The 13,389-nt window shown below is 43.5% G+C and overlaps 1 protein-coding gene across 5 annotated transcripts in view; it reads left to right on the top strand.

The window, feature by feature from the left end:
* The window catches only part of crtc3 (CREB regulated transcription coactivator 3), a 133,848-nt gene extending 120,819 nt beyond the window's left edge, over positions 1 to 13,029 (top strand). For 3 of the 5 annotated variants that reach the window (XM_061975076.2, XM_061975074.2, XM_061975072.2), the window contains one exon: positions 12,204 to 13,029. In XM_061975076.2, coding sequence (XP_061831060.1) covers positions 12,204 to 12,412 — 209 coding nt within the window. In that variant the 3' untranslated portion in view covers positions 12,413 to 13,029. The remainder of the gene's footprint in view (positions 1 to 12,203) is intronic. The other 2 variants (XM_061975075.2, XM_061975073.2) reach the window with 1 other exon arrangement.
* Positions 13,030 to 13,389: the final 360 nt, after the last annotated feature.

Genomic DNA, 13,389 nt, shown 5'->3' with positions numbered 1-13,389 from the left:
CTTTTGAATATCACCATGGGTGGAAGTTTCTGGCCATTAGCATGGCAAGCTCGAACCACAGTGAAGGATGACTTCTCATTCCCTGTGGTGCGAATATTCACCGTACGTGCTCCCGTTGTATCCACAGTGCGGTTCACAGGAATATCAAAAGTCAGTGGAACCTCGTCCATGTTGATAATGTTCTCTGGCCAGATCTTTTTTTCAGCTATCTTGTTTTTACAATATGCACGGAAAGTAGCCAGCTTTTCTTGAAAGTCTTTAGGCAGTTGCTGTGAAATAGTAGTCCGTGTGCGGATGGAGAGATTGCGTCTTTTCATGAACCGGAAACCTGTCGCTTAGTAGGAGCCATTTTGTGGTCTTTACAGATGTAAACACACAAAGGAAATGAAACGTAATATCCGCTCGCTTCTTCTTCTTCTACGCGGGCGGGTGGTTGCTTACAGTAGAAGAAGAAGCGCTTCCTGTTCTATGGGGGCGGGTGCTTACCTTGGCGGTTGCTTGCGTAGAAGAAGAAGCACTTCCTCTTCTACGGGGAAAAAAGATGGCGGCTGTTTACCGTAGTTGCGAGACCGAAACTTTATGAAAGTGAATCTTAATATTAATCCATATATAAAGCGCACCGGGTTATAAGCCGCACTGTCAGCTTTTGAGTAAATTTGTGGTTTTTAGGTGCGGCTAATAGTGCGGAAAATACGGTACATTATTACCTGTCGCTTTTTATGACTCCTTGTGCAGATCTGAATGCTTATTATTTAAATGTTTACCTGAGTTTGAAGCAAAGGTGTGAATACTAATTGCCACATTTGGCGAGGCGTGTTTAAAAGCAACACTTGAAGCGCGGCGCTTCCTTGTTTAAAGCGTCACCTTTATCGTTGGTTTTGAAGCCCAAATACCTCCATATTGCATTTCACCATCCTCTTTATTAACCAGTAGAATTGTCGTTTTTTGCCATTCTTATTCTCCAAGATGTTATTGCTTGTATGCACTGTGTGTGCGTTTTGACACACTCAACATCATGCGCCTCAGATCTGTAGTCGCCGCCACACAGCTGCACTCAGATAAAAGAACGGTACCGGTACCTTTCAAAGGCAGTATAGTATTGATTTCAATCAATTAGTATCGCGGTACTTTATTAGTACCGGTATACCGAACAACCTTACTCCTTGGTTCTATTTTTAGGAAGTACAGTATTGCATTTCATTTTTATGCCGATGATTGCCAGATTTATTTTCCCATGGCACAAAATAACACGGTTCAAAGTCTTATTGACTGCCTGCACGACATCAAAGTCTGGCTTTCAGCTAACTTCCTGAGCCTAAATGAAGACAAAACAGAAGTTATGTTGTTCGGTCCAAGTCGCTCTCCCTCCCCCAACGTTGACCTCGGCACTCTGACCCCGTATCTCAGCGACTCTGTCACAAACCTGGGGGTAAAGTTTGACTCAGATTTTAAATTCGAAAAACAAATCAGCAGCGTCGTTCAAAAAAGCTTTTATCAATTACGCCAAATAGCGAAAGTGAAACCGCTTCTATCAAGACATGATCTTGAGAAATTAATCCACGCTTTTATCTCGACTCGTCTTGATTATTGTAATGCCCTGTATGTTGGCATTAGCCAGGCCTCCCTCGCCCGCCTGCAGCTCGTGCAGAACTCTGCTGCTCGTCTGTTAACACAGACCCGCAGACGTGAGCACATCACCCCTATTTTAGCGTCCCTTCACTGGCTCCCTGTGCGTTACCGAATCCATTTTAAACTCCTTTTATTTGTTTTTAAATGTCTAAACAACCTCGCGCCAACCTATCTCTCCGACCTCCTTCAGCCTTACTGCCCCACCCGATCCTTAAGATCAGCCGATCAGCTGCTGTTGACGGTCCCTGACACAAGGCTGAAGCTTAGAGGTGACAGAGCTTTCGCCGTTGCTGCTCCCAAGCTCTGGAACGACCTACCCCTGAGTGTTAGACAAGCCTCCTCTCTTCCTGTTTTTAAATCTCTCTTAAAAACATACTTTTATTCCATGGCTTTTAACACTGAGTGATATCCATCCTGCAATGGCGCCCCATAATACACCTGCTGTGATCCTGTTTTTATGTTTTTATGTTTTTATTAATTCTATTTTAATTATTTATTTTTTATCGTGTTCTGTTTGTGTTGTGTTGTGTTTGCTCGGTACTCGTTTTATCTTTTAACCTGCTCATTGTACAGCACTTTGGCTACCCCTGTGGTAAATTTTAAATGTGCTTTATAAATAAAGTTGATTTGATTTGATTTGATGGTAAGCGGACTTTTTATTACATTTATTTGCGAGTTAGAATACTTTTTTTTTTTTTAAATACACCCGTCGTCTTGTCTCATTATGATTGTGAACAATAGGCAAATCTCCAAAAAGAGTGCTGTTCCCCTTTTAAGAGTGGCGCTTCATCGTTAGTTTGTCTACGTGTATAGATGCCCCGTTGTGCAGCATTGGGCTGCTCCCCCCACGAGAATTGTTAAAAGCTTTTACATCGCTTTCCCCACAACCCGGAAAGACTAGTATGGACAAAAGACGAGCGAGCCACAGATTACAGTGTTTTATGCGAAGTAAACAAACTGCGTTTTGTTCAGAAGAGAACACACTGAAGCTAATACAAATAACACCAGAATAAATTCACAAATTAAAAAGATGGTTTAACCATAACAGACTACCTTTGAATCTCAGTAAAACTAAAATAATGTTATTTGGTAACAGTAGAATGGGAAGTCAAACTCAAATACAAATAAACGGGCATTGAAAGTTGAAAATAAACCACATTTTGGGTGTAATAATAGATGAGCAAATGAACTGGAATTCTCATAAAAATATACAACATAAAATGGCAAAAAATACTTCAATAATGAATAAAGCAAAATATGTTCTGGACCAAAAATCACTCCATACTCTCCTGTTTGCCAGCGTTATCATATATGAGTTATCGCTTATATTCCGACACTTGACTTCTTCCCGAAAGTGATAACCAGTGGTGGTCATTTAAGGTAAGGTGGCTGTTGTACAGCAGGCAGTGTGCAAACTATCTGAGTACAAAAGAGGCTTAAATCTTCCTGCAAAAACCAGATAAGAGCATAACATCCAACTATGCAATGGAACAGATCTGTATACTTTTTCAAAAAAAGATTTGTCGAGTGGTATCAAGGATCGAGTTCACAGACATATCGAACAATTGTGCTCCAGACGCCATTGTACGCGACAAAAAAGATGAAAACTTGGAAAAGCATGGAGGTCTACAACTTCTTTGTGTGTGGCTATGTCAAGGAAATTGGTATCAAGATTCTCCCGGATAAATATGCATGGTTTTTGCTCGGGTAAGGTTGCATTTCATGATTTAACTTCGTGTCTCAGCTGCCATATTTGTTGCTGTTTCACGCGTTGTTTACGAGTGGCGTGTTTTCCCCCGTCTTTATCAAAATATAACCATAAAGCTTAATTTATGATTGTTGCCTTTGGTAAAAGATGAACTCTTTCAGGTTTTGCTCACATTTGCTTTGTGTTATTTAGACACACCGAGTTGGTGCTTTTCGAAACACTCGTAGCTAACTTGTGTTTAAGAAATATAAGTAATATCAAGATAATAATTAAATGGGGAATAATAACCGTTAAAAGTATATCAAACAAACCTTTAATGAAGTGATTACTGCAAACTTGTGCATTCTTCGACTCTGCTCCCTTGGCCTGGAGTGTGAGCTGTATGCTTTTCTGGTCATCGTTTGGTAAACTCTTAAAATATTCCGGCCTTTTTGATTACCTCTCGAGGAAATCTGAAGAAACGTTTATCCTTTTCGCGATTTCAACAGCTGAAAACAACACAAGTATAAATCAAATCAAATCAAATCAACTTTATTTATAGAGCACATTTAAAATTTACCACAGGGGTAGCCAAAGTGCTGTACAATGAGCAGGTTAAAAGATAAAACGAGTACCGAGCAAACACAACACAACACAAACAGAACACGATACAAAATAAATAATTAAAATAGAATTAATAAAAACATAAAAACATAAAAACAGGATCACAGCAGGTGTATTATGGGGCGCCATTGCAGGATGGATATCACTCAGTGTTAAAAGCCATGGAATAAAAGTATGTTTTTAAGAGAGATTTAAAAACAGGAAGAGAGGAGGCTTGTCTAACACTCAGGGGTAGGTCGTTCCAGAGCTTGGGAGCAGCAACGGCGAAAGCTCTGTCACCTCTAAGCTTCAGCCTTGTGTCAGGGACCGTCAACAGCAGCTGATCGGCTGATCTTAAGGATCGGGTGGGGCAGTAAGGCTGAAGGAGGTCGGAGAGATAGGTTGGCGCGAGGTTGTTTAGACATTTAAAAACAAATAAAAGGAGTTTAAAATGGATTCGGTAACGCACAGGGAGCCAGTGAAGGGACGCTAAAATAGGGGTGATGTGCTCACGTCTGCGGGTCTGTGTTAGCAGACGAGCAGCAGAGTTCTGCACGAGCTGCAGGCGGGCGAGGGAGGCCTGGCTAATGCCAACATACAGGGCATTACAATAATCAAGACGAGTCGAGATAAAAGCGTGGATTAATTTCTCAAGATCATGTCTTGATAGAAGCGGTTTCACTTTCGCTATTTGGCGTAATTGATAAAAGCTTTTTTGAACGACGCTGCTGATTTGTTTTTCGAATTTAAAATCTGAGTCAAACTTTACCCCCAGGTTTGTGACAGAGTCGCTGAGATACGGGGTCAGAGTGCCGAGGTCAACGTTGGGGGAGGGAGAGCGACTTGGACCGAACAACATAACTTCTGTTTTATCTTCATTTAGGCTCAGGAAGTTAGCTGAAAGCCATAGTATAGGGCATTTTTTCTACGAGGAAGGCTAAATGGCGCTTAGTACCCATTGAGAACACAGCTAGCTTGACCACCAAGCATATTTAATGGGCGGGACGTGAGCCGTCAGTAAAATCCAACCAATTGTGCAGAAATATGGGGAAATAAATACAAAAGTACACTTAGTCACTTAGCATGATTTAAAAAAAGAAGGATCAGTTTGAAAAAAAAATAATGAGTGATACATACAGTGATTACAAATAAATTGAAGGCAGCCAAGTTGACATACTTCACACAAAAGTCACAAATTCTCTGTGATTGTTGGTCCAAAGCTAATGAAGAGTTTGGCAAAATGAGGGTAATAAGTAATTTTTTTGGTCAGTCTGTGTTGTTTATTGCGCCGTCGGGTGCTTGTTAAGAGTGTCTAATGGTCACAAAACACTGCAGGAATGTAGCAGCAGAGTGCGTTTAATACAGTCGCAAAATTATACTTTCACGAAACAAAAGCATGTTTTATTGTATGTTTATGAGCTGGAGTATGTTTAGAAGTACATGTAGACATATTTTGGTTTATATCGTCAGAAAAACTAACGTCAAAACGACAGCAATTGCATGCACACGTCCTTGGTAGCAGTCAGTGCACCTGTTGTTTACTCTTTATACACGACTTTGAACAATGGGCCCCAGCCCTGTGGTGAAGTAACACTGGTTTAAACAACATGTTTATGTGTGGAAAGAAGAACATTTGACTTTTCAAATAAATTAAGTTTTATTTACAAATACATTTTTGTTTTTTAAAAGTTTTTTATGATCGTTGGTCTGACAGGGCTTTCTTAAATAGTCTCAACCTGTGACCGATGTTCTCTCTAATTTTTCATGTGTGTGAGCAAACGCAAAAACTCCTTGAGCATTCAGTAGAGCACATATGAGTGACGTCATATGTGCACACTGTCCCAAACCTGACTAAATAACAAGTTCAATTTCTTCTTATTATAATCAAATGACAGCAGTCATTTCCATGAGATAATGTTATAATATAAGTGTTTTGGCCCACTTACATTGACAATAACAAAAAAATATTGTTTTTCATGAACTGTGTACTAGTATTGTATGTCTGGGTGGAGGTCCTGCTTTGGAAATAATGTGTACCCTTTCAGAGATCACATTTAGTTTCCATTAAAACATTCTCATGTTGCACAATGAGACGTAAGCATGTTATCATGTGTACATTCCTGTATCTTTCTGTTTGTAAAATATATATATTTGTATTAGTATTTCTTTAATGTAATAACAGCATTTCATGATTAATATTTATAAATTAAGATTCTTAATCCTCTTAATTTATAAATATTAATCTTAATCTTTTTAGGAGTCCTATCGGGTTCTTTTGTCTCATGGGACTCCTGAGGCAGCGGACAGGTACCGACAGGCCAAGCGGTGTGCGGCTTCAGCGGTCGCGGAGGCAAAAACTCGGACATGGGAGGAGTTCGGGGAAGCCATGGAAAACGACTTCCGGACGGCTTCGAAGCGATTCTGGACCACCATCCGCCGCCTCAGGAAGGGGAAGCAGTGCACTACCAACACCGTGTATGGTGCGGATGGTGTTCTGCTGACCTCGACTGCGGAAGTTGTGGATCGGTGGAGGGAATACTTCGAAGACCTCCTCAATCCCACCAACACGTCTTCCTATGAGGAAGCAGTGCCTGGGGAATCTGTGGTGGGCTCTCCTATTTCTGGGGCTGAGGTTGCTGAGGTAGTTAAAAAGCTCCTCGGTGGCAAGGCCCCGGGGGTGGATGAGATCCGCCCGGAGTTCCTTAAGGCTCTGGATGCTGTAGGGCTGTCTTGGTTGACAAGACTCTGCAGCATCGCGTGGACATCGGGGGCAGTACCTCTGGATTGGCAGACCGGGGTGGTGGTTCCTCTCTTTAAAAAGGGGAACCGGAGGGTGTGTTCTAACTATCGTGGGATCACACTCCTCAGCCTTCCCGGTAAGGTCTATTCAGGTGTACTGGAGAGGAGGCTACGCCGGATAGTCGAACCTCGGATTCAGGAGGAACAGTGTGGTTTTCGTCCTGGTCGTGGAACTGTGGACCAGCTCTATACTCTCGGCAGGGTCCTTGAGGGTGCATGGGAGTTTGCCCAACCAGTCTACATGTGCTTTGTGGACTTGGAGAAGGCATTCGACCGTGTCCCTCGGGAAGTCCTGTGGGGAGTGCTCAGAGAGTATGGGGTTTCGGACTGTCTGATTGTGGCGGTCCGCTCCCTGTATGAACAGTGTCAGAGCTTGGTTCGCATTGCTGGCAGTAAGTCGGACACGTTTCCGGTGAGGGTTGGACTCCGCCAAGGCTGCCCTTTGTCACCGATTCTGTTCATAACTTTTATGGACAGAATTTCTAGGCGCAGTCAAGGCGTTGAGGGGATCCGGTTTGGTGGCTGCAGGATTAGGTCTCTGCTTTTTGCAGATGATTTGGTCCTGATGGCTTCATCTGGCCAGGATCTTCAGCTCTCACTGGATCGGTTCGCAGCTGAGTGTGAAGCGACTGGGATGAGAATCAGCACCTCCAAGTCCGAGTCCATGGTTCTCGCCCGGAAAAGGGTGGAGTGCCATCTCCGGGTTGGGGAGGAGATCTTGCCCCAAGTGGAGGAGTTCAAGTACCTCGGAGTCTTGTTCACGAGTGAGGGAAGAGTGGATCGTGAGATCGACAGGCGGATCGGTGCGGCGTCTTCAGTAATGCGGACGCTGTATCGATCCGTTGTGGTGAAGAAGGAGCTGAGCCGAAAGGCAAAGCTCTCAATTTACCGGTCGATCTACGTTCCCATCCTCACCTATGGTCATGAGCTTTGGGTTATGACCGAAAGGACAAGATCACGGGTACAAGCGGCCGAAATGAGTTTCCTCCGCCGGGTGGCGGGGCTCTCCCTTAGAGATAGGGTGAGAAGCTCTGCCATCCGGGAGGAGCTCAAAGTAAAGCCGCTGCTCCTCCACATCGAGAGGAGCCAGATGAGGTGGTTCGGGCATCTGGTCAGGATGCCACCCGAGCGCCTCCCTAAGGAGGTGTTTAGGGCATGTCCGACCGGTAGGAGGCCACGAGGAAGACCCAGGACACGTTGGGAGGACTATGTCTCCCGGCTGGCCTGGGAACACCTCGGGATCCCCCGGGAGGAGCTGGACGAAGTGGCTGGGGAGAGGGAAGTCTGGGCTTCCCTGCTTAGGCTGCTGCCCCCGCGACCCGACCTCGGATAAGCGGAAGAAGATGGATGGATGGATGGAATCCTCTTAATGACAGTAGAATAAGCACAAATGTAATTGGTAAAATCATAGTGTAACGACCTGGAATTGGACTTGGAGTTGTCCGACTTTTTGTGTGGCTGTAAACGCATCACTGGCTAAGTGCCTTATGTGCATGTGTTGGGGCAAGTGAGAAAGAGCGAGCGGGTGTATGTGTGTATTCAGATCCACGTAAGTGTGTTTCAAGTTGTCTCCCTGTACCTAATCAGAAAAAACCCTCGATAGGCTGTCCACTTACACCTGACTTTTGCGACACTACTGTCGTGTAAGATTTGAGCACGTGCATCCAGATTTGTGAGCGTGTAATACAACATATGCGCGCGCATTCAGAAGTGCGTGTGTGTAATACAATCTGGGTATTTCGATCAATCAATCAGAGTTACTCGAACTACAGCAAGCTGATAAAACCAAAGTGAACTATTGTGATAAAAATATAGAGTAGCGAATGGGGAATATAAGCATGAGAAATGTCAAGTGTGGCGTGTCGCATGATAAAGGGCTAAATTGCGTGACTTTCACTCTCAAATCGTGAAGCTTGGCAGCTCTGAGCAAGTGTTAGAGTTTGGTCCATCGTTGTTGACTTCAATGCAGAATAACATGACCAGTGGCTGCAAAGCGCCAACTAGTGGTGAGTATAAGGAAAGGCAAGGAGGAACAACTGTTTTTACATTAGGGGTGCCTATTACGTCGATCGCGAGCTACCGGTCGATCCCGGAGGGTGTGTCAGTCGATCGCCAGCCAGGCATTGAAAAAATAGACCTAAAAATTAGCGATCATCAATCTTCACCAAGGCGTCACTTACGTCACTTGATTGACATTGACGGCACCCGAGGGTTTTGTGAGATGACGCTGGCTGCTACGAGCTCATTATTAAGAAAAAATGACCGGCAGGAAGTCGAGCAACTATTTTTATTTCAACAGACTCTCGCGCCGTACCTGCCGTCAAAACTCTAACGACCAACTGCGCAGTTCCTATTTTCATAATAAAATCGCTGCTTCATCCTGCCTGCGCTAACAAAATAAGAGTCTCAGAAAGCTGGCGTGCACATGCTAGCAAGCTACGGAGTTTGCCGCCAATGTATTTATTGTAAAGTGCATAAAAACCAGTATGAAAGCTGGACAAACAAGATGCCAAAAACCAACCACTTTCACGTGATATTGGACAGAAAGGAGGACTTTTTTTCTCCTCCATTTGAAAATGCATAGGTTATCATCACTACTGTCTGATTTCAATCAATGCAAGTCATCAGAATCAGGTAATACACCAACTTATATTCATGTCTTCATGAAAGAAAGGAATCTATATGTTAAACATCAATCAATCAATCAATCAAAGTTTATTTATATAGCCCTAAATCACGAGTGTCTCAAAGGGCTGCACAAGCCACAATGACATCCTCGGCTCAGATCCCACATCAGGGCAAGGAAAAACTCAACCCAATGGCCTACAATGAGAAACCTTGGAAGGGACCGCAAGGTCTCCACGAAGGAGAGGGAGGCAGAGCAGAAAAGAGATCAACTGGTCTAAAAGGGGGGTCTATTTATTTAATAATACCACCTTAACATTTGACAACCAAACAATTACACAAGGCGAATCAGTAAAGAATCTGGGTATTATCTTCCACCCAACTCTCTCCTTTGAATCACACATTAAGAGTGTTACTAAAACGGCCTTCTTTCATCTCCGTAATATCGCTAAAATTCGTTCTATTTTATCCACTAGCGACGCTGAGATCATTATTCATGCGTTCGTTACGTCTCGTCTCGACTACTGTAACGTATTATTTTCGGGTCTCCCTATGTCTAGCATTAAAAAATTACAGTTGGTACAAAATGCGGCTGCTAGACTTTTGACAAGAACAAGAAAGTTTGATCATATTACGCCTATACTGGCTCACCTGCACTGGCTTCCTGTGCACTTAAGATGTGACTTTAAGGTTTTACTACTTACGTATAAAATACTACACGGTCTAGCTCCGTCCTATCTTGTCGATTGCATTGTACCATATGTCCCGGCAAGAAATCTGCGTTCAAAGAACTCCGGCTTATTAGTGATTCCCAGAGCCCAAAAAAAGTCTGCGGGCTATAGAGCGTTTTCTATTGGGGCTCCAGTACTATGGAATGCCCTCCCGGTAACAATTAGAGATGCTACCTCAGTAGAAGCATTTAAGTCCCATCTTAAAACTCATTTGTATACTCTAGCCTTTAAATAGCCCCCCTGTTAGACCAGTTGATCTGCCGTTTCTTTTCTTTTCTCCTCTGCTCCCCTTTTCCTTGAGGGGGGGGGGGGGGGGGGGCACAGGTCCGGTGGCCATGGATGAAGTGCTGGCTGTCCAGAGTCGGGACCCGGGGTGGACCGCTCGCCTGTGCATCGGCTGGGAACATCTCTGCGCTGCTGACCCGTCTCCGCTCGGGATGGTGTCCTGCTGGCCCCACTATGGACTGGACTCTTACTATTATGTTGGATCCACTATGGACTGGACTCTCACAATATTATGTCAGACCCACTCGACATCCATTGCTTTCGGTCTCCCCTAGAGGGGGGGGGTTACCCACATATGCGGTCCTCTCCAAGGTTTCTCATAGTCATTCACATCGACGTCCCACTGGGGTGAGTTTTTCCTTGCCCGTATGTGGGCTTTGTACCGAGGATGTCGTTGTGGCTTGTGCAGCCCTTTGAGACACTTGTGATTTAGGGCTATATAAATAAAGATTGATTGATTGATTGATTGATATTTAAAGGCTAGAGTATACAAATTAGTTTTAAGATGGGACTTAAAAGCTTCTACTGAGGTAGCATCTCTAACTGTTACCGGGAGGGCATTCCAGAGTACTGGAGCCCGAATAGAAAACGCTCTATAGCCCGCAGTCTTTTTTTGGGCTCTGGGAATCACTAATAAGCCGGAGTTCTTTGAACGCAGACTTCTTGCCGGGACATATGGTACAATACAATCAGCAAGATAGGATGGAGCTAGACTGTGTAGTATTTTATACGTAAGTAGTAAAACCTTAAAGTAACATCTTAAGTGCACAGGAAGCCAGTGCAGGTGAGCCAGTATAGGCGTAATATGATCAAACTTTCTTGTTCTTGTCAAAAGTCTAGCAGCCGCATTTTGTACCAACTGTAATCTTTTAATGCTAGACATAGGGAGACCTGAAAGTAATACGGTACAGTAATTGAAACGGGATGTAACGAACGCATGAATAATGATCTCAGCGTCGCTGGTGGACAAAATGGAACACATTTTAGCGATATTACGGAGACATGCTTGTATTATCATTTAACACCTTTAACTTGTTAACAAAACATATCTTTCATAAATAAATAAATCTAAATTATATATATGAATGAAGTAGATCCCCTCGACTTGGTCAATCGAAATGTAGCTCGCCTGCAGAAAAAGTGTGGGCACCCCAAATGGCTGTACATACAGATCAAAATAACCACTCCCAGACCAAGCCATCAATCAACTGTGCATACATTTAACCAACCACGGAAGAGACTACGCAATTTAAACCAATCAGAAACAACGTAAGGCGGGTCTTGGCATTTTCTTTCAAGCGCCTCAGCTGTATGTTGTTTCTGGTTGGTTTAAATTGGGTGGTGTCTTCCGTGGTTGGTTAAATGAGGCACACCTTAGATACACACATGCAGATTGAATACGCGCACTTAAGTTGTATTACACACTCACAAATCTGGATGCACATGCTCAAATTGTACACAACAGAAGTGTCGCAAAAGTCAGGTGTAAGTAGACAGCCTATCGAGGGTTCTTTCTGATTAGGTACAGGGAGACAAGTTAAAACACACGTACAAGGATCTGAATACACACATACTAGGATTGATATACAGACACACAAATTAGTACCAACGCACGCAAATAGGATTACACGCGCACAGATTGAAATACAGTTTGGAAATAATTTTGCAAGAATAATACTTCCCAAAAAAGTCTCAAAACATTGCAAAGTTTGCCGCGACTTTTTGAAAAGTTTACATGAAATCAAGCATTTTGGGCCTCAACTATCCCACAAAAAAATTCTGTGAAATCCTGGAAGCCTCGCTTGATACTGGCATCAGATACTTCATTGTGTCCTCTCTACCAGCAGATGACTCCCACCACAGTCTGTCTAAAGACATCAGCAGTGTGCTCTCCACCGTGCCCGAGTGTTTCGACTCAGAAGGAGGCTTCCCACTGGAAGACGAGCTGCACATTGAGCCCCTTAGCCTGGACGGTCTGAGCATGCTCAGCGACCCTGACATGGTGCTGCCAGACCCATCTGTGGAGGATACTTTCCGCAGCGACAGACTCTGAATGTGACTTGTCACTCACACACACACACACACACACACACACACACACACACACACATTTGCAGTGTAGCCCGTGGAGTGCATGAATGTGATTATGCATGTCTTGATGCATGTATTGACTGCCGCAATGCATCATGAGCGAGGTGGACACCACGCAAGCAATTCTACCCTTTCTGAGAAGTTGGATGGTAAAGGAAACTAGTTTACATCTGACATCGCTTAAGCTCACGCCTGTTGTGCATTCGTGTCGGTAAAAAAAACAGTTGTTTCTCTGCAGGCTGCCTCTCCCGCTTAAATGGGGAGGAAATCCAATGAGCGGTCGAGGCCGTCCGTTGTCCTTTTTTTTTTTTTGTCAGTCCCCTTTGTAGCCATGGCAACATTATCACCATGGCTACATACCATTGCCGAGCTGCAGAGATGCCAACACACAGTTGACTTTTCTCACAGCTCCCATAAACAAGTGTCTGATCAGAGGTGCTCTGCTGGAGTCGTGCCACACGCGTGGAAACTAATGTAAAGTACCGAGCGGCTTCAGGCTCTCTGACAATCACGTCGAATGATGCAATGAAAATTCTATCAAATTATTTTTGAGGCCACACACACACATATACAGGTAAAAGCCAGTAAATTAGAATATTTTGAAAAACTTGATTTATTTCAGTAATTGCATTCAAAAGGTGTAACTTGTACATTATATTTATTCATTGCACACAGACTGATGCATTCAAATGTTTATTTCATTTAATTTTGATGATTTGAAGTGGCAACAAATGAAAATCCAAAATTCCGTGTGTCACAAAATTAGAATATTACTTAAGGCTAATACAAAAAAGGGATTTTTAGAAATGTTGGCCAACTGAAAAGTATGAAAATGAAAAATATGAGCATGTACAATACTCAATACTTGGTTGAAGCTCCTTTTGCCTCAATTACTGCGTTAATGCGGCGTGGCATGGAGTCGATGAGTTTCTGGCACTG

Source organism: Nerophis lumbriciformis, linkage group LG15 (assembly GCF_033978685.3).
Source record: "Nerophis lumbriciformis linkage group LG15, RoL_Nlum_v2.1, whole genome shotgun sequence".
In the NCBI taxonomy this organism is placed as follows: Eukaryota; Metazoa; Chordata; class Actinopteri; order Syngnathiformes; family Syngnathidae; genus Nerophis; species Nerophis lumbriciformis.
Note: the sequence above shows the minus strand (reverse complement) of the source record. Positions and strands in the feature narration are given on the sequence as shown.